Source organism: Hemicordylus capensis, chromosome 11 (genome assembly GCF_027244095.1).
Source record: "Hemicordylus capensis ecotype Gifberg chromosome 11, rHemCap1.1.pri, whole genome shotgun sequence".
NCBI classification, from domain to species: Eukaryota; Metazoa; Chordata; class Lepidosauria; order Squamata; family Cordylidae; genus Hemicordylus; species Hemicordylus capensis.
The window spans coordinates 6,516,823-6,542,580 of record NC_069667.1 but is presented as its reverse complement, the minus strand read 5'-3'; the positions used below and the strand labels follow the sequence as shown (position 1 = coordinate 6,542,580).

Sequence of the window (25,758 nt, the reverse complement as noted above, 5' to 3'; positions counted from 1 at the left end):
GTGCAGAGGCAAACCTTACAGACCAGGGGTTTCCCACCTTAAAACCCCAGATGTTGCTGGAATACAACTCCCATCATCCCCAGCCACCACAGCCAACGACTCTTTCCCCCCCAAGCTGTTTTCCATGTTGCATAGGAAGCTGTCGTATACTGAGTCAGACCATTGGTCTATCTAGCTCAGTACTGTCTACCCAGATTGGCAGCGGCTTCTCCAAGGTTGCAGGCAGGAGTCTCTCTCAGCCCTATCTTGGAGAGGCTGCCAGGGAGGGAACTTGGAAGCTAGATGCTCTTTCCAGATGGGCTCCATCCCCTGAGGGGAAGATCTTCCAGTGCTCACACTTCTAGTCTCCCATTCCTATGCAACCAGGGCAGACCCTGCTTAGCTAAGGGGACAAGTCATGCTTGCTACCACAAGACCAGCTCTCCTCTCTACACAGCTCCCGATAGCTGTAAGAAGTAGAGCAAGGCAAACCTCCCTAGGGAAGTGCCCTGAATTCAAGACTGAAACAGGGTTTCCCCTGGTTGCTGGTTGCCTACACTATCAAGTTCTGGGCTTCCCTGTTCTCATCTCCTTGCTTCTTGCAGAAAGTATTCATTTTGCTGAAGGAAAATTTGGATCTGACCTTGGGTTGAGATCTTCCTGCAGCCATACATCAGATGTCCTTGGTTCCCTGCCTGGAGAATGGAATCAATAAGTTCTTGTCTCCCAAGCCCTGTTCACACATTCACAACCCGTACAAGTGTACAGCGTACACTTATTCACACATTATGTTGCACAGAAGTACAGCAGTACACTTCCATCCTATCTGTACCATGCATTTGGAGGACCTGTACTCAGGTTCCATTTTAAAATGAAAGCAGGTACAGTCAGGAACACAGGAAGCTGCCTTGTACCGAGTCAGACCATTGGTCCATCTAGCTCAGTACTGTCAGCCCAGACTGGCAGCGGCTTCTCCCAGGTTGCAGGCAGGAGTCTTTCTCAGCCCTGTCTTGGAGATGCTGCCAGGGAGGGAACTTGGGACCTTCTATATGCAAACATGCAGGTGGTTTCCCCAGAGCGGCCACAGCCCCTAAGGGGAATATCTTCCACATGTAGTCTCCCATTTACATGCAAACCAGGGTGGACCCTGCTTAGCAAAGGGGATAGTTCATGCTAACTTTACCCCTGCTAACTTGGCAAAGAGGCACCTTTTAACATGGTGATTCTCTTTATTTAGCAGGGGGAGAGTAACTGGCCCTATCCACCCCCAGCACAGGACCTCCAGTGACTGTTCCTGGTGTCTATCTTATGTTTCTTTTAGATTGTGAGCCCTTTGGGGACAGGGATCCATCTTATTTATTTATTATTTCCCTGTGTAAACCTCCCTGAGCCATTTTTGGAAGGGCGGTATAGAAATCGAATGAATGAATGAATGAATGAATGAATGAATGAATGAATGAATAAAGCAAGCAAGCTCACAAAGACAATCATTAACACAAACACATCTATGAGTGTACAGACATCTGTACACTCGTATAACACAATGGGCCCATTCACACATCATGTTCAACACTCGTTCAATGAGTGTGCAGTGTACACAGGTACAGATCTTTACACAGGAACAGTTATTCATATGTTATGTTGATCACAGGTACAGAAGCACCCTTCCTATACTGTGCATTTGAAGGGTACTGTGTACTGTGCATTTGAAGGGTCTGTATCCCAGCTCAATTTTAAAACAAATACAGGTACAGTTGTCCACACAAGCACGTGTATGAGTGTACCTGTATACTCATCTGTACACTAGTGCAGCATAATGTCTGAATAGAACTACGGAGGTGCCTCGTTATGGAGAACAGATGAGACCAGCAAAGGAAAGCATTTCATCTATTTTAAACCTGCCTACTGGACGTTCAAAACATCTCAGAAATAAGTTATTTTTGGTTTCTGTTTCTTTTGGTTTCTGTTTCTTTGTTTATTCTTCTCTGGGCATGCTGTCTTAAACTCAGCATAGCCACTCAGACCGAAATATCCATTTTCAAAGAACCGCGCGGCTGCTACCGGTTGATTCTTCAGAATGCTCAATATTATTAACGCATCTAGTTGTAAATGACATAGAAGTGACAGCATTGAAAATGTGGGCATTTCATAGAGAATGCAGGCCTATCTGCTTGTACTGTAAATCATAGTTACTGGGGAATATTTGCTGGTGATATTTGCTGGTTGGTGCCTTTTTTTCAGCTCATAGGGCATGGATAATACTGGGAAATCAGTAAGATGGCATCATTTTAATGGAGGAACAAAAAGAAATGTCCCCACTAACTCTGCACAGGCACCCGGATTCTGGGTTCGTTTTTCACTCCAGATGAATGATATTGCAGTACATCCAGGCACCAGCTTTAGTGCCAATACCTTAGTTAGATGGGCTTTATGAAAAGGGTAGACCAGGGGTTCTTGGGTCATAGGCAGGGCTGCAGAAATCCACTAGTCTACTAGTCTGTGACGAGTGAAAAATGATGCCTGACGAGCGAAAAAAGTCCTGATGAGCAATATCCCAACATAGCTTGCCGAGTAAAATATGTCATCTGGCTGATAAACTGAGCCAACATTTCTTCACCCTTGGTCACAGGAAGATGCTTTCGACCAAGCAAGCTTGGTACAGTATTGTCTACACGGATTGGCAGCGACTCTCCAAGCTTTCAGGCAGGAGTCTCTCCCAGCCCTACCTGAAGATGCTGCCAAGGACTGAACCTGGGACCTTCTGCATGCAAAGCACTGAACTATATCCCCTTTGGCCATTGTGGCCAGGGATGATGGGAGTTGTAGTTCAGCAACATCTGGGGATCCAAGTTTGGGCACCCCTGGATTGAACTCCTGGTCTCAGTTGACCTTTGGCAATCTGCCTTCCATGGGCCCCAACCTATAGGGATGGGTGCAGAGGTGGTTTTCGGGATCAATATGGGTGCTTCTGAGGATCCTGTCCCTGGGCATCTGCCCCGCGATGCCAGTCCCAGACACCAGCGCTGGTGAGACGAATCCCTGGCAGCAGCTGGCAGCTGCGATGGAGAAACGAAACGAAATGTCCATGTTCAGAAGCAGCGTGTCCCCAGTTACCAGATTCTGAGGAAAAGCCACAGAGGAACCTGTGGTCTCCATGCCTGCTTCCTGGAAGCCTCTGGTGGACAACTGTGGGAAGCAGGATTCTGGAGGGTCAGGCTCTTGTGTGTACGGAGCCAGTGTGCACTGCAGATCTGTTCCTTTCAGGTGTAATGAGGCCTCCCCTCCAGCCTCCCTTTCACAAGGTAGGGAAGGGATCCGTTTAAAATAAAACCAGCTTCCTCTCAACTAAAATAAAACCAGCTTCCTCTCAACCCTGTTCCCACTTACCAGGATCTACCCTCAGAACAGAGAGGAGAGCTGGTCTTGTGGGAGCAAGCATGACTTGTCCCCTTAGCTAAGCAGGGTCTGCCCTGGCTGCATATGAATGGGAGACTAGAAGTGTGAGCACTGGAAGATATTCCCCTCAGGGGATGGAGCCACCACTCTGGGAAGAGCAGAAGGTTCCAAGTTCCCTGCCTGGCAGCATCTCCAAGATCGGGCTGAGAGAGATTCCTGCCTGCAACCTTGGAGAAGCCGCTGCCAGTCTGTGTAGACAATACTGAGCTAGATAGACCAAGGGTGTGGCTCAGTATATGGCAGCTTCCTATGTCCCTAAGACATTATTTCTAAGACTACCATCTTTCAGCTTGGATTACAACGCTGAGAATAGAAGGCAGTGTCTAACCACTGTTCCGCTGTTTTAATGCTGTCTTATATTTTCAGGATGGTTTTATTTTTGCAAGCAAGCCTGGAAGTTCATTGAACTAAAGGGCAGGGTCATACATAACAAGCAGATAAATAAAATCTAGCTTAGAAGTCAGTCCCTATTTTTTTCCCCCAACAGAGCCTTTTCCATCTGTGTAATCAGAGGATTCTAGAAAGGACCTCGGGGGGGAGGGGGGGGAGCAGCATGGGATTATTAAAGACACCATTACGCCTGGATTGGTTTGGAGATGGGGCTGTAGCTCAGTGGGAGAGCATCTGCTTTGCATGCAGTGGGGTCCCAGGTTCAGTCCCTGGCAGCATCTCCAGGTAGGGCTGGGAAAGACTCCTGCCTGAAACCTTTGGAGAGCTGATACCAGCTGATGTAGCATTTCAGTGGCCATTTCTTTCATTTTAGGGTGAGGCTGTAGCTCATTGGTAGAACATCTGCTCTGCGTGCAGAATATGGGAACATAGGAAGCCGCCATATACCAAGTCAGACCCTTGGTCCATCTAGCTCAGTACTGTCTTCACAGACTGGCAGCGGCTTCTCCAAGGCTGCAGGCAGGAGTCTTTCTCAACACTATCTTGGAGATGCTGCCAGGGAGGGAACTTGGAACCTTCTGCATGCAAACATAGGAACATAGGAAGCTGCCCCATACTGAGTCAGAACATTGGTCCATCTAGCTCAGTATTGTCTACACAGACTGGCAGCGGCTTCTCCAAGGTTGCAGGCAGGAATCTCTCTCAGTCCTATCTTGGAGATGCCACCAGGGAGGGAACTTGGAACCTTCTGCTCTTCCCAAAGCGGCTCCATCCCTTGAGGAGAATATCTTGCAGTGCTCACATATCAAGTCTCCCATTCAAATACAAACCAGGGTGGATCCTGCTTAGCAAAGGGGACAAGTCATGCTTGCTGCCACAAGACCAGCTCTCCGCCTTGCCCCTAGGTTCCAGCTTCCCTAGCTTGGGCTGCAGTCTGGACCGTGGTTTTGCCCTGAATTCAAGCCTTGCTCCATGCCTGAAGAAAGAAGAAAGCCACAGAGGAGAACCATGACAGCTCAACAGTTCTCTGTTCAGTGTTGAGCAATGTGACATTTTCCTTGAATAACTGGACAAGTAACCGGCAGGTCAAACTGCCCAAACTGCATCGCTGGTATTTGCTGACTAGTCAGAAGTGCTCCAGAGAGGGTGTGCTCAGAAGCTGACAGTACAATGCCTTGATCAGCATTCCTACCCGCCAGACAAAAAAACAACCCTCACAAAACACTAGAACCAGGGGTCATCCCATGAAACTGGTTGCCAAGAAATTTAGGTCCAACAAACGGAAGTACTTTTTCACACAAAACATCATCAACTTGTGGAATTCTCTGCCACAAGATGTGGCGTTGGCTACTCGTTTGAATGGATTTAAGAGGGGTTTGGATAACTTCCTGGAGGAGAGGGCTATCAACGGCTACTAGTCGGGGGGGCTATAGGCCACCTCCAGCCTCAAAGGCAGGATGCCTCTGAGTACCAGTTGCAGGGGAGCAACAGAAAGGGAGAGGGCATGCCCTCACCTCTTGCCTGTGGGCTTCCCAGAGGCATCTGGTGGGCCACTGTGTGAAACAGGATGCTGGACTAGATGGGCTTCCTTGGGCCAGATCCAGCTGGGCTGTTCTTATGTTCTTAACCCCCTTTCCTATCAAAGACACAGAATGCCATTTTAGCTTGCTGCTTTGCAAACCAGTGTTTTCTTCTTCTTCTTGACATATTTTATAATAATGTATTTATAACAGGATACTTGCCTTTCCCCCCAGTGCTTATGTATTAAATCAGAGATAGATTACATAGGATAGGGACATAGGCAGCTGCCAGATACCGAGTCAGGCCATTGATCCATCTAGCTCAATATTGTCTACACAGACTGGCAGCGGCTTCTCCAAGGCTGCAGGCAGGAGTCTCTCTCTCAGCCCTATCTTGGAGTTGCTGCCAGGGAGGGAACTTGGAACCCTCTGCATGCCAGCAGGCAGATGCTCTTCCCAGATTGGCCCCATCCCCTGAGGGGAATATCTTACAGTGCTCACAGATATAGTCTCCCATTCAAATGCAAACCAGGGCAGACCCTGCTTAGCAAGGGGGGAATTCAGGCTTTGTACTGCAAGACCAGCTCTGCTCCCTTACATCGGAAGCTGCCTTATAGCGAGTCAGACCATGGGTCTCTAGCTCAGTATTCTTTGCACTGACTGGCAGCAGTTTCTATGAGTCTTTCCCAGCCCTACCTGGAGATTCTTCAGCATAGAAAGCAGATGTTCTGCACTTTGGCCCCAACCTTCTAAAGCAAAGGACATCCCATATGAAGAAAATAACACATTATGAAGTGTGAGAGAGGCAGGGCCAGGCTCAAGATTGCAACTTTTTATTTGCATGGCATACATGAGTGCTCGTGCAGTCAAGTAAAACAGCGTTAAACCTTGAAAGCATTCTCAAAGACACATTTTGAAACGGGTTCCATGATCGTGCTGGGTGTTTTGTGGGGTTTTTTGGCTGAGTGTCAGTGATGCAACTGATCCCACCCAGACTCACAAGCAATCGGGAAGGATGGACAGAGAAATGTATTTAATTAGCAACTTCCAGTTGCCGATTTGAACTGATAGCACAGCATCCAAGGCACCGTCTGGAGGAAAAATCTATGTATCCCCTGCAGCTGGGGATGGTGCAGTAGCTCAGTGGAACAGCATCTACTTTGCATGCTGAAGGTCACAGGTTCAAGCCCTGACATCTCCAGGTAGGCTGGGAGAGACTCCTGCCTGAATCCTTGGAGAGCTGCTGCCAGTCAGGGTAGACAATACTGAGCAAGATGGACCAAGGGTCTGACTCAGCATAAAGCAGTTTCCTATGTTCCAACAGCTGAACCTCATTTCAATAATAATAATAATAATAATAATAATAATAATAATAATAATAAAAAATTTGGAAAAATAAGCCACTGCATGGTCAATACTTGCACAATATAACCAGAAAATCAAACATCACCAAGACCTGGCAGTGGCTTAAGAATGGCAACTTGAAGAAAGAAACAGAGGGTTTAATACTGGCTGCACAAGAACAGGCACTAAGAACAAATGCAATAAGAGAAAAAGTGGAAAAGTCAACAACAAACAGCAAGTGCCGCCTTTGTAAAGAAGCAGATGAAACCGTGGACCACCTAATCAGCTGTTGTAAAAAGATCGCACAGACTGACTACAAACAAAGGCATGACAAGGTAGCAGGGATGATACACTGGAACATCTGCAAAAAAGACAAGCTACCTGTAGCCAGGAATTGGGGGGACCATCAAATTGAAAAAGTGGTAGAAAATGGAGAAGCAAAAATATTATGGGACTTCCGACTACAAACAGACAAACATCTGCCACACAGTACACCAGATATAACTGTAGTCAAGAAGAAAGAAAAACAAGTCAAAATAATCGACATAGCAATACCAGGGGATAGCAGAATAGAAGAAAAAGAAATAGAAAAAATCACAAAATACAAAGATCTACAGATTGAAATTGAAAGGCTGTGGCAGAAAAAGACCAAAATAATCCCAGTGGTCATTGGCGCCCTGGGTGCAGTTCCAAAAGACCTTGAAGAGCACCTCAACACCAGAGGGGCCACAGAAATCACCACCAGCCAATTACAAAAAGCAGCTTTACTGGGAACAGCCTATATTCTGCGACGATATCTATAACAATTGACAATAAAATTCTGGCATCCCAGGTCCTTGGGAAGGACTCGATGTCTGGATAAAACAAACCAGTCAATAACACCTGTCTGACTGTGTAAAATAATAATAGTAGTAGTAGTAGTAGTAGTAGTAGTAGTAGTAGTATTACAACAGGTCAGCTACAGAAGGCCACACTATTTGAGACAGCATGAATGCTACGACGCTATCTTTAATTTGTCTTTAGTTATCCTAGACCCTTGGAAAAGGCCCGATAATTAAAGTACCAAATCCAGTCAATAACATCTGGTAGACTGTGTGTGTAAATAGCATAATAATATCCTCTCTACACAGCCACAGCCTTCCTTTTGTCACTGAAAGTCCCATGTTCTCACCCTGTTGTCTGCGAGGCAACTCCTCCTCTGTCAGGCCATCTGGGGTGCTGAGCACAAAAAGAAATAGGGATGCAACATTTCTCTCCTCTTCCCTCTGGCTTTCTCACCAATTCTCCTCCCTGCAGCTCATCACATTTGGCCTGGACCAATCTGGAGATCACATGATCTGACGGTCAATAAGCTTCTTCTATCCAGGTGGAATCCACCTTTGCCATTGTTGATTTACTTACTATTTTTAAATACTGCCTTTCGGCCAACGCACTCAAGGAACTTTGCAGTTTAAAATAAAGGCATGTGGACACAGGGAAAGGGAGCATATCCCTTTGTGAATGATTGTGTTTGTGAGCATGAACGGTCTCCTTTGCTAAGCAGGGTCCACCCTGGCTTGCATGTGAATGGGAGACTATATGTGTGAGCACTGAAAGATATTCCCCTTAGGGGATAGGGCCGCTCTGGGAAGAGCACCTGCTTGCATGCAGGAGATTCCAAGTTCCCTCCCTGGCAGCATCTCCAGATAGGGCTGAGAGAGACTCCTGCCTGCAGCCTTGGAGAAGCCGCTGCCAGTCTGTGAAGACAATACTGAACTAGATGGACCAATGGTCTGACTCAGTATAAGGCAGCTTCCTATGTTTCTATGCTTTTTCACTAAGCTAAAGTCCTGTCCCTTGAGAGGAATATTCTCAGGCCCTTCCACAGATCTGAATGGATCCTTCATTTGTGAGATTGATATCATACAACTGCTTGCAAAGGGAACTGGGAGGAACAGTCCAAGCAACTAAAGACCAGTTCCGTTCATCCTCGTTCCTTTTCCCCCACGCAGCGTTTAGGAATCAAAGTAAACCAACGTTAAGAAGCTGAAGTCGGCTGGTAGGGGAATTTTGTGGGCAAGGTTTGGTGTTAACCTAGTTCTCTCAAAGAACGAGAAATAGCCGTTTTTCTCTGCAGCGTCTTCGTAAGAAGAGTAAAATTAATCCCTTGAAAGGGAAGGGCACTGGGGCTGGATCCTCTTTCTGTCAGAACAGGTGACGGGTTAGCGTGCCCCCATTTCATGAAAGCAAGGGCTGCACGACGTCAGCCCGCCAGCTGCTTTTGGACTACAACTCCCATCATCCCCAGCCACAGTGGCCAATCATCAGGGATGATAGGAGTTGTAGTACAACATCTGCAGGAGGGCCAAAGATGGGCTGTCCTGAGTTGAAGTGACCTACCAACAAGGTTGTCTCTTCCTTTGGTTGCATTTGTCAGAAGGAAAAAGAATGCCGATAATACTCATAATAATGCAGATACCCCTATTTACCTGAATAGAAGCAACTCTGAACTTAAGACAGCACCCTTAAAAATGGAGTTTAAATAGAGGTTATACTTGTATTTCTCCAAAGCAACTCCCTGATTTCTAGAACTTGGCAGGGCGGGGGGGCTAGTCTTGCATTCGGGTAAATACAGTATTAGGCTAGCTCCAACAAACCATTAAAATCAGGGTAGGAGCTGGCTGCCCAGATTTGCATGATGGTCAGGACTCACGCATTTCTGTCCAGCCCAGGTTGCTCTCAGTGGGGCTACCCAGCATTTGTAAACAGCCTTTTACCGAGGACGGGGGAGAGGAGAACCCTCCTACTTGGATTCTCTTATCATGAGAAGCTGCGCACCTCTTCCACCCAGCCACTAGCACCCAGCATGCCCTCCCCTGCACAGAAACCATAGAGGGCAGTGCCTACAGTGGCCGCCGTCAATGGACGTGCTAGCCTGCAAAGCACACTCTATGATCCTGGGGCTAGAGAAGCTTTGGCAGGGCTGTGTCTGCCTCTTGCTTCTTCACGGCCACTAGGAAGGCAGCTGCTGATGTCATAAAGCTTTTCTAGCCTGCTGGCAGCCCAAAGCATGCTGGGAAGGCCTACACGCCCTTGGAGGACTCTCCTGGCAGCGCAAAGCATGCTGGGAAGGCCTACACGCCCTTGGAGGGCCTTCCATGGTGGAATGGGGCTTGCAGATGCCTACTGAAAGCTCTCCCTCATTGGCCTGGTGACTTCCATCAGCCGTTATGATGTGGTTTATCATGCAGCTTTTAATATAAATACTGTTGCTGGCTTCTCCACAGATTCTCTGATTGTGGGGAAAAGAGAGGCTGTGACCCCATGTACTGTCAACTCTTTGTTGGTTCGCATGTGCTATTGTTGTCGTCTTGGCAATCGATCTTCACAACTGTAAACTCCTCCATCTGCACACTCCAGAATGCACAAACAGCTGTTGATTCTGAAGTTTACACTAATTGTGATTCTAGACAAGGTCTGTTTATAACCCTGGCTAATCCCGAGGAGTTTATATACGACATGAGTGATGAAATATGGGTCATCCACACAATTTATATTGTTTGCCACATATAGAGTTTACTTTAAGAATCACGAGATATGAAAGGCAATTTCCTTTCAGCAGAGTTTCCCAACGTACTTTCAATAAGCCAAGCAGTGTATACTTTAGAAAATATTTTTCCTCCTCACTAACCATCTCGTGTGGTCAGTTATTACAATCCTCGCTTTACAGATGGGGAGGTGGGGGCCTGTGGTCCAACAGGGATTTGAACCCACATTGTCCATAACCAGGAGCCCAGCCATACGGCAATTTTGCTTTGGAAGGGCAGGTGTGCATTCACATATCGTCCAGACTGACATCGAAGTCCCTGCAACGATTCGGGTTTTCCCCACACACGATTCAGGTTTTTTGTTCCAAACTGGAGCTTAGCCCGATTTATGTCCAGGGTTAAAAAAAAAACAATCCACTTTTTGCAGCAGGTGTTTGGGCAAATTCAAAATATCCACTATGCACCATAACTCACAGTATTTCACCCTTCTTAATTCCACGGTAAAGCCCGCTGTCTGGGAAAGGCCCAGCCGAACACCAACAGAACAATTTCCAAGACTTTTTAAGAGGGGGCAGTATTTCTCCTTAATCACGGCTGTCCACGAGACCATCAATGGGATAAGACAAGCTCCATTCCCGGCTTCAGGACCTGGGCATGCTTCCTGTTTTCGGTCATGTGTGAGCAAACGAGATAAGAAGAAGGAGGAATGACTGCATGTGAGAGAGATGCTTGGTGAGGACAGCTTCGAACCACCCAACATTTTAACGATATAGGAGGACAAGCCGTCCTACACAGCTCCTCTTTCACACGTAATCACTCCCCTCCCTCCTACCTAGGTTTTTGCCAACACGTGACCAAAAATCGAGAGCACACACAACTCCTTGTCTCACCCTGTTAACCGTCAGTTGTGTGGACACTCCTCTTGTCTGTGTATGGGCACAGTAAAGGATTTTGCACAACTATAGTTAGAGTGGGACCAAGGTTTGACCCGCGTTTTTGGGAGCTGTGCGCACTCCCATTTTGAGATTGTGTGTGAGAAAAACAGCAAGAACATAACCTAAGAACAGCCCTGCTAGATCAGGCCCAAGTTCCATCTAATCCAGTGTCCTGTTTCACACAGTGGCCCAATAGATATCTCTGGGGAGCCCACAGGCAAGAGGAGAGGGCATGCCTTCTCTCCTGCCATTACTCCCCTGCAACTGGTATTCAGAGGCATCATGCCTCTGAGGCTGGAGGTGGCCTGTAGACCTCCGACTAGTAGCCGTTGATAGCCCTCTCCTCCAGGAAGTTATCCAAACCCCTCTGAAAGCCATCTAGGGTGTTGGCTGTCACCACATCTTGTGGCAGAGAATTCCATAAGTAGATTATGCATTGTGTGAGTAGGTACTTCCTTTTGTCGGCCCTAAATTTCTCAGCAATCCGTTTCATGGGATGACCCCTGGTTCTAGTGTCATGCGAGAGGTAGAAAAATCTCTATCAACTTTCTCCACACCATACATGATTTTATGGACTTCTATCATGTCTCCCCTTAGTTGTCTTTTTTTCTAAACTAAAAAGCCCCAGGTGTTGTAGCCTTGCCTCATAAGGACGGTGCTCTAGGCCCCTGATCATCTTGGTTGCCCTCTTCTGTGGAGGGTGCAATTGTTTGGGAGAGGAACTGGGTTCGGATGGCGCTGTCCTACTCAGCTCTCGTACTCAGCACTTTACCGAGGTAGGAGCAATCACTGTTCGAGCCAGCTACTCCCTTCCTCTCCTTTTGACCTTGCTTTTTCTCATGCGCATGTTCACAAAACGGGAACACGCACACCTACCGAACTCAGGTAAGACAGTTAATAAGGCAAAGTGTGCCATTGAGTCGGAGTTGACTCTAGGGATGTGCACAGAACTGGCTGGCTCAGTTCGGTTCGAGGCTGGACTGGCCTCAAACCCAACCGGGCCAGTTTGGTCCAGCACCCTCGAACCGGATCTCCCTCAGGGGACGAAGCCGCTCTGGGAAGAGTAGCTAGGTTCCCAGTTCCTTCCCTGGCAGCTTCTCCAAGATAGGGCTGAGAGAGATTCCTACCTCCAACCTTGGAGAAGCTGCTGCCAGTCTGTGAATACTGAACTAGATAGACCAATGATCTGACTCAGTATATGGCAGATTCCTATGTTCCTATGCTCCCTGCTAATACATAGGTATCATAGGAAACTGCCATATACTGAGTCAGACCATTGGTCTATCTAGCTCAGTATTGATGTGCCTTGAAATCCCCCACCCCCGAGTTACAGTACTACCTGCATATGTACCTGCATGTGGGTTTCCAAATCCTTGTGTGTAAATCTTTGTAGATATATCATGTACAAACAACCACTTTGTATATAATTGTGCTTTGGCAACGTACTGTATGTTTTGGTAGTTTGTTGGTTCAATAAAAAAATCTTGTCCTATCTTGGAGAAGCCAGACAGGGAACTGGGAACCTTCTGCTCTTCCCAGAGCGACCCCATCCCCTGAAGGGAACATCTTCCAGTGCTCACACATCAAGTCTCCCATTCATGTGCAACCGGGGCAGACCCTGCTTAGCTAAGGGGACAAGTCATGCTTGCTACCACAAGACCAGCTCTCCTCTCTAGTTACAACTGTGTGAACTGCCTTAATGAATATTAGCCAGTCTCTGAGAAATCACTCTCCAACTCCACTCTCTTGAAGTTCACAACCATCAGATGCCTATTACAAAGCCAGTCTTAGGAGGAATTTAAAGTGGCATCACACCATGCTGTTGTTTTTTGACTTGCCAGCCCATTAACAGCTTTCCCCTCCATTGTTTGATCACGATCAGGTTAATTAGCACAATGTGTCAGAATTTCCTACTCTTCTAGGAATGCTGGTGAGATCAGCTATAAAAGCTGGTGGCTTGAATCTTTTTTTCCCCTTGAAAAGGGACCAGCAGGCCTGATATTCCTGTGCACAGAAAACATGTTGACAAAGATTAAGCAGGGGCTTCAGAGCGCCTACAGCACCACCCCAATTAATCGTCCAGGGGAAATGACTCTGCTGAACACTTTGGGACTCAAGATGCCAAGAACAGCAAGATTCTTTACACAAATATTTCCCCTGTTAAAAACGGAACGTCATCACTGAAGACAGAACAGCGTATAGAACCATCAAGTGGTTAAAAAGGAGAAGTCATGAGAGCATCCTCCAGGCTCTCCAAACTTCTTGACATAGGAATATGCTTTATACTGAGTGGGTCCATCTAGCTCAGTATTGTCGACACTGGCTGCCAGTAGCTCTCCAAAGATTCAGGCAGGAGTTGTTCTGAGGCCTATCTGCAGGAGCTGAACCTGAGACCTTAGGAATATAGGAAGCTGCCATATACTGAGTCAGACCATTGGTCTACCTAGCTCAGTATTGTCTTCACAGACTGGCAGTGGCTTCTCCAAAGTATAATAATAATAACAACAACAACAACAACAACAACAACAACAAACAGACAAACATCTGCCACACAATACACCAGATATAACTGTAGTTGAGAAGAAGAAAAAAGAAGTCAAAATAATCGACATAGCAATACCAGGGGATAGCAGAATAGAAGAAAAAGAAATAGAAAAAAATCACCAAATACAAAGATCTACAAATTGAAATTGAAAGGCTGTGGCAGAAAAAGACCCAAATAATCCCAGTGGTAATTGGCGCCCTGGGTGCAGTTCCAAAACAACTTGAAGAGCACCTCAACACCATAGGGGCCACAGAAATCACCATCAGCCAATTACAAAAAGCAACTTTACTGGGAACAGCCTATATTCTGCGACGATATCTATAACAACAGCAACAACATTGACAATAAAATTCAGCCATCCTAGGTCCTTGGAAAGGACTCGATGTCTGGATAAAACAAACCAGTCAATAACACCTGTCTGACTGTGTAAATATTATTAATAATAACAACAACAAACCAGTCAATAACACCTGTCTGACTGTGTAAACAAGAAATAATAATAAGAATAAGAATAAGAATAAGAATAAGAAGAAGAAGAAGAAGAAGAAGAAGAAGAAGAAGAAGAAGAAGAAGAAGGTGGCAGGCAGGAGTCTCTCTCAGCCCTATCTTGGAGATGCCGCCAGGGAGGGAACTTGGAACCTTCTGCTCTTCCCAGAGCGGCTCCATCTAACAATATGGAGAATATCTAACAGTGCTCTTTTCCACTGAGAGATTGCCCCGCTCCCAAAGGGGGCATACGTGAGTCTTTCATCCAGGCACTGACCACACCAAGACCTGCTTCGCTTCAGCAAGGTGGCTGTATCATGTGCAGTGATGCAGTCGCAAATTCAGAAGTGCAGGCGCTCTTCACGACAGCCCCTATAGCCACGCCCAGTCTGACAGCCACACCCCATGGCCATGACCGCCCCAATGGCCATGCTCCACACTTAAGATTGATTGATAGATTATTATTATTTTTTAATTTATGAATTCAATTTCTATACCACCCTTCCAAAAATGGCCCAGGGTGGTTTACACAGAGAAATAATAAATAAATAAGATGGATCCCTGTTCCCAAAGGGCTCACAATCTCAAAAGAAACATAAGATAGATGCCAGCAACAGTCACTGGAGGTTCTGTGCTGGGGGTGGATAGAGCCAGTTACTCTCCCCCTGCTCAATAAAGAGAATCACCACGTTAAAAAGGTGCCTCTTTGCCAAGTTAATTAAGTGCCGACAAGTCGGTGTCAACGCTTAGCGACCACATAGATAGATTCTCTCCAGGATGATCTGTCTTCCACTTGGCCTTTCAGTTCTCTCAGTGGTGCATTCACGGCTGTCATAATCGAGTCCATCTACCTTGCTGCTGGTCGTCCTCTTCTTCTCTTTCCTTCAACTTTTCCCAGCATTATGGACTTCTCAAAGGAGCTGGGTCTTCGCATAATGTGTCCAAAGTATGATAGTTTGATTTACACTCCCAAGAAGTGGGAATGTGAGACTTGTTTTTTCTCTCTCCTTCAAAAGAGCACCCAGGAGGATCAAAGTTGGAGCCCACAAGATTAATTTGATGGGGGAAATGGTCTGGCCAGTCATTTGAGAAACAGGCTGGGCTTTCCTACAGATGTGTCGGTTTCGCTGCAGAGCAGGAAGGGGGACAATGAAAGAAAGGGTGCCAGGGGGGGCTCAAAGGGGAGCAAGGGGTCACAGGCACCCCCTCCCCCCCCCCAAAATTGTCGCTTTTGTGCCTCCATCCACCCGACCGGGACTTAACAGCAGCCGATGCAGCCATAGCTTGAATTCATTCTTTTAAAAGGCCTCCATTGTTTAAAGAAGCCTCGTTCACTCCTCCTTCTACTCCATAACAAGAAGCGGGAGCCAGAGCGGCCAGGTCCGGAGGAGACTCCTCCAGCCTCCCAGGAACCTCCTTCACTTCCTTCCTGGCCAGGGACTGGGCTGGGTGAGGCCATGTGTGCAGCAGGGTACAGGTGTCACACACACACACACACACACACACACACACACACACACACACGCTGCAGATTTCAGCTGGCCTGGTACTGGCCCTCTCCCCATTGCAATCTAGTCTTGGGCAAGGATGGAAAACAAGCCTGGAAGCAAAGACTAGAAGGTTTGACCTAATACAAAAAGGCACGGAGGCCGATCCTGGCACTGTCTCTCCGGGTAGCCTGAGAATTTCACCTGAATTTATATAGAAGTTTCCAAAGCGGTGAAATTGAATGAATGGGTGAATGAATGAACGAAGGGCAGTGAATATACTCAGGCTGCATGGAGCCTGAGCAGACAGAGAGCCGAGTGCCGAGAGCGCACGTCTCACAAAGGAATCCCTTAATTTTTATTGAAAGATTGATTGCATTGCATTTTTAGGCCACCCCTTCCAAAGGCTCTGGGGGGTGCACAGCAAATTTTAAGAAAACATTAAAACAAACAATATTTAAAAACACACTGCTTAAAACAATATAAATGCCATTTTTAAACCATTTAAAACCAATTTAAATACTTTAAAAAACAATTTAAAACCCTTGGAAGGCCAGGCCAAACAAGTACATTTTTAGGGCTCTCTTAAAGGTCAACATAGGAACATAGGAAACTGCCATATACTGAGTCAGACCATTGGTCTATCTAGCTCAGTATTGTCTTCACAGACTGGCAGCAGCTTCTCCAAGGTTGCAGGCAGGAATCTCTCTCAGCCCTATCTTGGAGAAGCCAGGGAGGGAACGTGGAACCTTCTGCTCTTCCCAGAACGGCTTCATCCCCTGAGGGGAATATCTTCCAGTGCTCGCACATCAAGTCTCCCATTCATATGCAACCAGGGCAGACCCTGCTTAGCTATGGGGACAAGTCATGCTTGTTACCACAAGACCAGATCTCCTCTCCTAACAGCGAGCCTAAACTGTGGATATCTGCGAGGAGTGCATTCCATAGACCAGGAGCAGCTACAGAAAAGGCCCGGCTCCAAGTCACCACCAGACATACCGGTGGTAACTGGAGATGGACCTCTCCAGATTATCTCAACGAGTGATGGGGATCATACCGGCCCGGACCCAAGCTGTTCAGAGCTTTAAAGGTAATAACCAGAACTATGTATGTATGTATGTATTTATGCACTCCACTTGTGTGGTGCATTGTGGGATATCTGGAGGCCAGGACACATTTTCCTGGCCTCTAGAATGCCGCGTGGCTCACATGTGGCTCACAGCAGCACTGGTCGTGTGGGCACACAAGCCACGTGGCTACGATCGCCGCTGAATCATCTGGGGAGAACAACAACAAATATTTATATACCACTTTTCAGTAAAAATTTCCAAAGCGGTTTACACAGATAAATAAACAGATAAATGAATGAATGAATGAATGAATGAGGATGGCTCTCCATCCCCAAAGGGCTCACAATCTAAAAAAAGAAACTTAAGATAGACACCAGCAACAGCCACTGGAGGGATACTGTGCTGGGGATGGATAGGGCCAGTTGCTCTCCTCCCTGCTCAAGAGAATCACCTCTTGAAGAAAGGTGATTCTTTGCTCTCTTAGCAGGGGAACTCTGCTAACCTCTATTAAAGGATAGCAACATCCTTGCTGTCCCAATGATGTCCTTTGTTCCCCCAAACTAGTTTTTCTAGAGTCACCTCTGAAAAGGTGGAAGCGCGAGCCCTAAGATTTATTTATTTATTTACATTTTATATCCCGCTCTTCCTCTAAAGAGCCCAGAGCGGTGTACTTAAAGCTGAAAGTTAAGTTGCTCCTCACAACAACCCTGTGAAGTAGGTTAGGCTGAGAGAGAAGCGACTGGCCCAGAGTTACCCAGCAAGTATCATGGCTGAATGGGGATTTGAACCCGGGTCTCCCCGGTCCTAGTCCAGCACTCTAACCACTACACCACGCTGCCTCAGAGCCCCGTCTGCAGCGTGGGCCAGGATTTTTGAGTGTGGCGTATTCACTGAAACAGGGGAAGACTCCCGGGCATGATTCGGGCCCCAATCTCCTGCAGAGTCATGTGCTACTGACTCCACATGAAGCCCTGGTGGTGGTGAGTTTTGAGGCCATGGTCACAGGAAGGAGCTCCTCCTCTGCTTTCAGGCCTAGGCTGGCCCTCCCCAGGACCCAGCCAGAAATTAGAATGGCTGAAGACGTTACAGCAGAAGCAGAGAAAGCAGAAGAAGGTCAAGTGACTTGAACTTCTCCTTTTGGAACTGCCTCTGCTGCTGCTGCTGCTGGAATGTACAAAGCGAGGAAGAAGTGGACCCAGCCATACAGGCAGGCACATGGTATAGCCCTCCCACAGGCACATGGTATAGCCCTCCCACAGCTCTGCAAACACCTCGGGTTTTGTGTGGGGATGGCATGCTGGAAAGCTTCCCGATCTCAGAAACTTCCTGCATGGACAAAAATGTCACAGACAGACATTTTCATGATGGCTTTTCATGGACAGGAAGATTTCGGCTAGGAAGTGCTTTCAGACAAGCAACTCGCCCATACAATATATGCATTCTGAGGTGATACAGCTGGACAGAGGAACGTCTGCTTTCCTTTCCATAGGCAAACAAGCCAGCCAGACCGGGCCCAGTTTGGTTCAAACTCAGACCGGACTCCTCTTTTGGGTGGCTGGTCCGGTTCGAGTTCGAACCACGTTCGATTTGAACCTGTTCCGCACACCCCTATCTGTCATCCCTAGAAGACCAAGAGTTCAAGACATGACAATGACCTGCAACTTGTTTATAGGGACAGCCCCAAAGGGATTCCTTGGAAGACAAGTGCAGAACCAGTTCTCAATAAACAGTGTTACAGCCTTGACTGTGAGAAAGTGTTCTTACTGGGGTGGGGAACCAGAATGGATTAAGCTTTGCCCTCCACATCCCAACACTGGAGATCTGGCACACTGCAGGTAGGAGAAACTTGACTGATCACCACACACCTCTCCAAAGCAGGAAGGGCTACTTTGTAGATTTCGCTTTGTACTCCGGGATCTCTGTAATGCAGATGCAAACATTGCAACTTTTCGCTGGCAAGGTGCTTCGGTGAAGCCCGCCAAAATATCTTGCCAGAAAGCGGCAATTTCTTTTGCACATCTGCAAAGGGTTTCGTAAAGAATGCTATTCTGGTGTATTAAGTACCTAACAACCAGTAGTGAGGCATAATCACAGCAAATCTCTTCATGTGTTTCATGCTAGTAGTGAGGCTTTCAACGTCACATGTACCCCGCCAACACCTCAAGTCCCATGCCTTGCACTGGACCTTTCTGCCAGCTCTTTCCCCTTCAGTTTAGCTCCCTAATATTCAGTTCTGCAAAGGCGGAAAGCAGTGGAAAAGATTGCTTGCTAATCACAATAATAATAGTATTTTCTGACAGTTGGAAGCACTTTGCATCAATTATTTCAATCCACCTTCCAAGAGCTATAAGACCATGGGAAGCTGCCTTTCTTTTACTGAATCAAACCTTTGTTCTGTCTAGCTCACTATTGTCTGCACTGACTGGCAGCAGCTCCCCAAGGTTTCGGGCAGGGGTCTCTTCCAGCCCTACTTTGAGACGCTGCCAGGGATTGAACCTGGGGCCTTCTGCATGCAAAGCAGATGCTCTGCCACTGAGCTACGGCCCAAACTACTGCAGTTCCTTGATAGGAACACAGAAAGCTCCCTTATACCAAATCAGACCATTGATCCATCTGATTCAGTACTGTGTACACTGGCTGGCAGCAGTTCCCTCAGGTTCAAGCAGGCGTCTCTCCCGACCCTACCAGGAGATGCCAAGGATTGAACCTGCAATCTTCTGCATGATCTTCCACTGAGCTAAGACCCCCATCTCCTAAGAGGAAGAGCCTACAGTGCTCAAATGTAGTCCCCCATCCAAATGCAAACCAGGGCAGACCCTGCTTAGCAAAGGGGACAATTCATGCTCGCTACCCTAGAGCAGATCTCCTCCCCAACAACACAGAACTAAAGTGCTGAGTGCAGAGCCCGAAAGAGTACCAGTAGCCCTGCATCAGTTTGTGTCTGAGTGCACGGAGAAATCGTTTTAGGAACTACCATCGCCCACTGCGAATAAGACAAATAGATTGGCATTCGAGAAGGGAGAGGTGGTTACCGAGTTAACATGTGAACCAACTTGCGTATGCATCACTCCTGTCTTTCCCTATCTCGCCCCTTTGTTCAACAATGATAAGATTCTCAGAACCCAGGAGCTAAGATCATCAGGCAACCTGCCTCCACTATCCTAGTAAAGGTCTGGAGCCGAATTCTGCCAGTATCTGTAGCTCTTTTGGGTAAATATACAAGGACAGCTTCTGAAGAAAACTTTTCGCTTCTGAAGAAAAGTTTGGTCACAGCCTCTTGCACCCTTATCTCAGAACTGTTCTGCTTTCCTGAAAGCCAAGGAGAACATCCTCCAGCGATTGCCGCTGTTAGACATTAACCACGAATGTGTTATCAGAGCAGAAAACAAAACCAAGAGCCGAATTTCATATCTTTGTGCCGACCAGTAGAAATACCGAGAATCGTAAATCTCACTCGTGCAGGAAGAGCACAACTTCGGCCCGCCAGCTATTGCTGGACTACAACTCCCATCATCCACCGTCACGGCAGCTAATGGTCAGGGATAATGGGTGTTGTAGTCCAACATCTGCAGGAAGGCTGGTCACAGAGGAAACTGTCTTATATTGATTCAGAAATCCCAAGTACACGGCGTACTGTGGGATACCCGATACACAGTGCACTGCAGGATACAAGTCCGGGCCTCGGAGCGATCTGCCATGCTCCACGCTGCATGGAGCACCGGGGATCGTGTGGGAGTACACACTTGCCAAGCAAACAATGATCATCGGGGGCGGGGGGGGAGGGCAAGGCTGGCGAAGCAGTCCATGTGAATGGCCCCCCTGTCTAAATTAACTTGCAATCTATTTTCCCCAGGGAAATTCAACGGAGATGCACCGAACAATACCAAAATACAATGACTACCACAATGATAGTTCCACAAAGCAACTCCCTGGGTTAATGCCATTGCCGTTCCTCTTCTATGGGTAAGCGAGCCCAAGGGGAGAGACGGAAACTCTGACAAGGTGACCTCCGTGGTTAAGGGGGAATTGGAACACAGATCTCCCACCCAGCACTAAAGCGATCACGTTCCTCTCAGCCACACAGGGAAAGGAGAAACTGACGAGTTCAACACAGGGGCTTTTATGGCTTGCTTTGGAACTCAGAAAACAAAGGGCATGGTATCACTGTTATTATTATTATTACTGTTATTTAATAAATTTGTATACCGCTCACTACCAAAGCCTCTAGGTGGTTTATAGCATAAAACAAACCAAGAACAAAACCAAGAATTTAACAGTTAAAAGATAAAACCAGATTAAAATATCCATAAAAACATGTATTGTTTTTATGCCACCTTTCTCCCCAGGATTCAGAGCAGGGTACATGGGCATTCGCCTTAAGTGGCACAGCAGGGAAATGCTTGACTAAAAAGCAGGTTGCCGGTTCGAATCCCCGCTGGTACTATATTGGGCAGCAGCGATATAGGGAGATGCTGAAAGGCATCATCTCACACTGCACGGATGATGGCAATGGTCAGCCCCTCCTGTATTCTACTAAAAGAAAACCACAGGGCTCTGTGGGTGCCAGGAGTTGAAATTGACTTGACGGCACACTTTACCTTTACGTGGGCATTACCTCCCCTTATTCTCACAACAACCCTGCAAGGTAGTTTAGGCTGAAGGATCCTGAATGACCCAAGTGAGCTTTATTGGTTGATCCAAGATTTGAAGCAGCATCTTTCTGGTTTAAGTTCAATACTCTAACTAGGGCTTGACAAATCCCAGGCGCCAGAGAGTTACGGTGCCTAGAAATGTTACCCAGGCAGCCCCATTTCTGTTCTAAGTATGTTATCTGAGCTGGGGATAAAGAGAAGCCCTTCTAGCCCCTACCATGTCTGTCACTAAATCAGGTGATTTTGTCACGCGTCCATTGTCTGGCTCCTAGATCCAAATAAAATTGGTCAAGGCCTGCTCTAATCACTATCCGACACAGTCTCTCGCATGATAAGGCAATCAGTGGTAATGCTCACCAGGTTTTTTTTATGACACAGCCTGGTCATAAAAGAAAACCACAGGGCTCTGTGGGTGCCAGGAGTCGTTGGAGAAGATTCCCAGAGATCAAATTCTGCTCAGCCATTCTCTTACTTAGGGGATCATTCTCTTAGCCTAATTTATTTAACAGGATTGTTGCAGATGGGACAATATAAAACGACCCCATGCGTGCATGCCACCATGCATGCACAGGTCTTTGGAGGAAAGGTAAGATCTGAATGGGGAGAGCTGGTCTTGGGGAGGAGAGCCGGTCTTGTGGTAGCAACCATGAATTGTCTCCTTTGCTAAGCAGGGTCTGCCTTGGTTTGCATTTGGATGGGAAACCACATGTGAGTACTGTCTGCTGTAAGATATTTCCCCTATGGGATGGGGCTATAGCTCAGGGGGAAAGCATCTAGGCCCCAGGTTCCTTACCTGGCATTTTCAGACGGGCTGAGAGAGACTCCTGCCTGAAACCTTGGAAGATCTGCTGCCAGTCAGTGTAGACAATACTGAGCTAGATGGACTGACAGTATAAGGCAGCCTCCTATGTGAAGAAGAGCCTATAGCCGAATGGGTGCATCTGATCTGCAGGCAGAAGGACCCAGATTCAATCCCTGGCAGCATCTCCAAGTAGGGCTGGGAAGGACTCCGGCCTGGAACCTTGGAGAGCCGCTGCCAGTCAGTGTCCAGGCCTGCTCAACTTAGCCCCCCCCCCAGCTGTTTTTGAACTACAGCTCCCATAATCCCAGCCACAGTGGCCAATAACTAGGGATTATGGAAATCGTAGGCCAACATCTGCAGGAGGGCCAAAGTTGAGCAACCCTGGAATCCTGAGCTAGATGAACCAAGGGTCTGACTTGGGATAAGGCAGCTTCTGATGGTCCTGTGAATGTGCATATAAGCTCGGGTTTGTGAATGTAAACAGAGCCTAGAACTCAGGTGCCAGCAACCCCTAGCAGGTAGCAGCCCAGGGTGCAAAGGCAGAAAAAGGCTCCCAGTGCCTACAGCCCACCCACTGAACCGCAGGGTCCTAAATCCATCCCACAGACTGCCACTGAAACACACCACACAAGTGTCTCAAATGCAAGCTCGGTGTCTTAAACAGTGTGCGGCTGGCTCTCTGAGTCACCCACAATTGTTCCACTGTTAAGAGTTGCTAACAATATCAGCTGGGGTGATGTGTGTGTGTGTGTGTGTGTGTGTGTGTGTGTGAGAGAGAGAGAGAGAGAGAGAGAGAGAATTTCTTAGTCCACAATAAGCCTCCTGATCTCAATGTCAGCCATGAAATAAAACCCAAAGACACTGCCACTTGCTATTTATACTCCGCTCCCTGGAGACAGGCTGGAACAGTTATTTAAAGTTAGGGAGCAAAATTATCGGAGCAAAGCATGGAAATAGTCAGGCGTCCAAAGCTGATGGATGAGGAGTGGAGGGTTTTTGTGTGTGTGTGTTTTAAATGGTGCTTAGGAGACAAATATTCCCAGATTTCTCCTCTCCCCCCAACTGTTGGCTCTGCTTTTCCGGAAATGCACTGCCCAAGAAGGGTTTCACGAATGGTTCAGCCCCATGCTTTAGTTTGGACCTCGAAGGGACTAGAGAAGAAAGCTGGACAGCGGAGGCCACAGGAGAAGGGAGATCAGGCCGGGTGCAAGAGAGAGAGACCCAGATGGGAGCAGCCCTCCAGGCCTGTCATTCTGTCTCAGCCCGGCGGGCTGGTGCTAACTCAACAAACCGGACAGCTACGCAGTACACAGCCAGGACCAGGAAATCCATCGGCCCTCCCCGGGCCAGTCACTCCGCCTCCTGCTGCTGCTGCTGAACATGGAGAGCTGCTAACCAGGTCCTGCTCGCTCCGGGAGGACCCCGCCCAGCAGCTTTAGAGCCTGGCCCTGAAGGAGAGAAGCAAGCTGGGGAGAGGAGAGGAGAGCGGCTGGGGGGAGCAGCCAGTGGTCCAGGAGGCGGGAGCTGGGGAGGGGGCACCTGGCAGGATTACAGAGGGTGCATCAAGGCAAGAGGGAAAGGTCACCCCCACCCCCGGCGCCTAACCCTTTCTGCATATGGCCTCTCTTTGCAGCGGGCAACAAGGCCACATCGCTGTCATCTCTGCCGGCTCTCTGACAGGATGCAGAGCGATTTCCCCACTGTGGCCCTCAGACCTGAGTGGCTTTCCTTTTTCTGCGGGTAGGAAAAGAGACGGCTGCGCATTGGGTAGAAAGACAAAGGCACACACAACAAGCAAGCAAGCAAGGCACATGGCATGACGGCAGGGCCCCGAGTCTCTCTCTCTCTCTCTCTCTCTCTGTGAAACCTGCGAAACTTTCCAGCCAAGGCGTCTCTGCATCCCCCCAGACAGGCGAGTTCCAAGGATGCCGGTGTGCAAAGGTGCTCAGCAGCAGCACGCTCTGGTCGCCCGGGCAAGGAGCCGGGCAGGATCCTGGCCTGCTGCAGTTGCTCAGAGCATCCCTCCCCGATGTTCGGGGTGTGGGTCATGGTGGCAGAAGAGCCTGCTGCGTGGGGGTGGCTGTCCGTTGTTCCCTTCCCTCGCTTCTCCCTAGGAGACCAAGAAGTTCCCTGCGAGTCCCCCACCCCGGCACGCCGCCCCGAGGCAAGCGAGCTCCAGTTGCAACACCCCGGCGCGCCTCAACTGAAACAGAAAATTGTGGTCTCGCTTGCATAACCAGCAGCCGAGCTCGGGGCTCGGAGGGCGAGAAGAGCGGAGCAACCGACAGAAGCCCCAAGAATAGCCCGAGTCCATTGAGCCAGCCAGAGGCACCTCCCGCCGCCCAACCCAGGCAACGCAAACCAAACCCCAAGAGAGGGCTGGCTGGGCGCCAGCCTGGCGCATCATCGCCCCAACACATACACACACCACACACCCCGCGCCCCTCCGCCCCTGCAAGGCGCAAGCAGCTCTGCAAGAAGAGCCCCCCTCCCCAAAAAAGAGCCCCTTCCCGGGGCTGCTGCTGCCGCCGCCGCCGCCGCCGCCGCCACTCACGTATCTCTTGAGCTTCTTCTCGGGGGGCGACTTGATGAGCCAGCCGGTGCAGACGACGTGCCCGCCGGAGCTCATCTTCGGCGGCCCCCAGCCAGCCAGCCAGCCAGCCCCAGCAGCAGCGACGATCCTCCGGGAGGCGGCGGCGTTTGCTGCTGCAGAGGCGCGCGATCTGCCGGTGGAGCGGAGCCCTGGGCGAGCGGCAGCCGCCTTCAGCCGGGTCCCGATGCTGCTGCTGCTGCGGCGGCGGCAGCCCCGAGGAGGAAGTCCGGACTTCGCCGGGTGACACCCAGAGGCGGCTCCCTCCCCGCCTGCACACACACACACACACACACACACAATGCAGCCAGCCAGGCACGTGAGGCCGGGCTTGGGCCGGTCAACAACAAGCAGCACGTGCCCTGCCCCCCCCCCTTTGCAAGGCAAGCCCGCTCCCCCCGGCTGGCTGCTTTGGCAGAGGAGGAGCTGGACTGGCCGACCTTGCAGGGCTGGCCTGGAGGCGCCGCCAGGGAGCTGGAGGAGAAAGCAAGCCTGGAGAACGGCTGCGTGGCTTGATGGTCGGGACGGAGTGTCGGAGGATAAGAACGGGTGGGCTTCTGCTAGCCACCTTGCCCGGGAGTGTGTGTGTGTGTGTGTGTGTGCGCGTGCAGGTCCCGTCAATCGTCTTTATTACGGTCCAAGACCAGCATAAGATAGGACCGTGGAGCCTGGTTCCAAATAGTACGAGAATGCGAACCAATCTGGGGACCATCAAGCGATATGACTTTAAAAGGTCTCCTCTAATAGTCTAGAGCTCTATCACGAAGCGGCTAGCCGTAGAAAAGAGGGTGGCTAGGAGACTGTTAAGCAGCTGCAGGTATTAAACAAAAGTTATTGCACATATCAAATGTGAGATATAGAGGCTGCAGAACGTGGTGGCTAAAATGGGGTGTACTGTATAAGGCATCTAAATTTTAGGAACACACACACAAGATAAAATAGTAGTTTGAAACTATGCAGAGGTGATGCAGGGAA

At 48.6% G+C, this 25,758-nt stretch overlaps 1 protein-coding gene across 2 annotated transcripts in view; it reads right to left on the bottom strand.

Moving 5' to 3' along the window:
- Nucleotides 1-24,955, bottom strand: part of GAB3 (GRB2 associated binding protein 3) — a 93,414-nt gene extending 68,459 nt beyond the window's left edge. The window contains exon 1 of one of the 2 annotated variants that reach the window (XM_053273932.1): nt 24,748-24,955. In XM_053273932.1, coding sequence (XP_053129907.1) covers nt 24,748-24,822 — 75 coding nt within the window. In that variant the 5' untranslated portion in view covers nt 24,823-24,955. Of the gene's footprint in view, nt 1-7,860; nt 7,968-24,747 lie in introns of those variants that run through there. The other variant, XM_053273933.1, reaches the window with a different exon arrangement.
- Nucleotides 24,956-25,758: the final 803 nt, after the last annotated feature.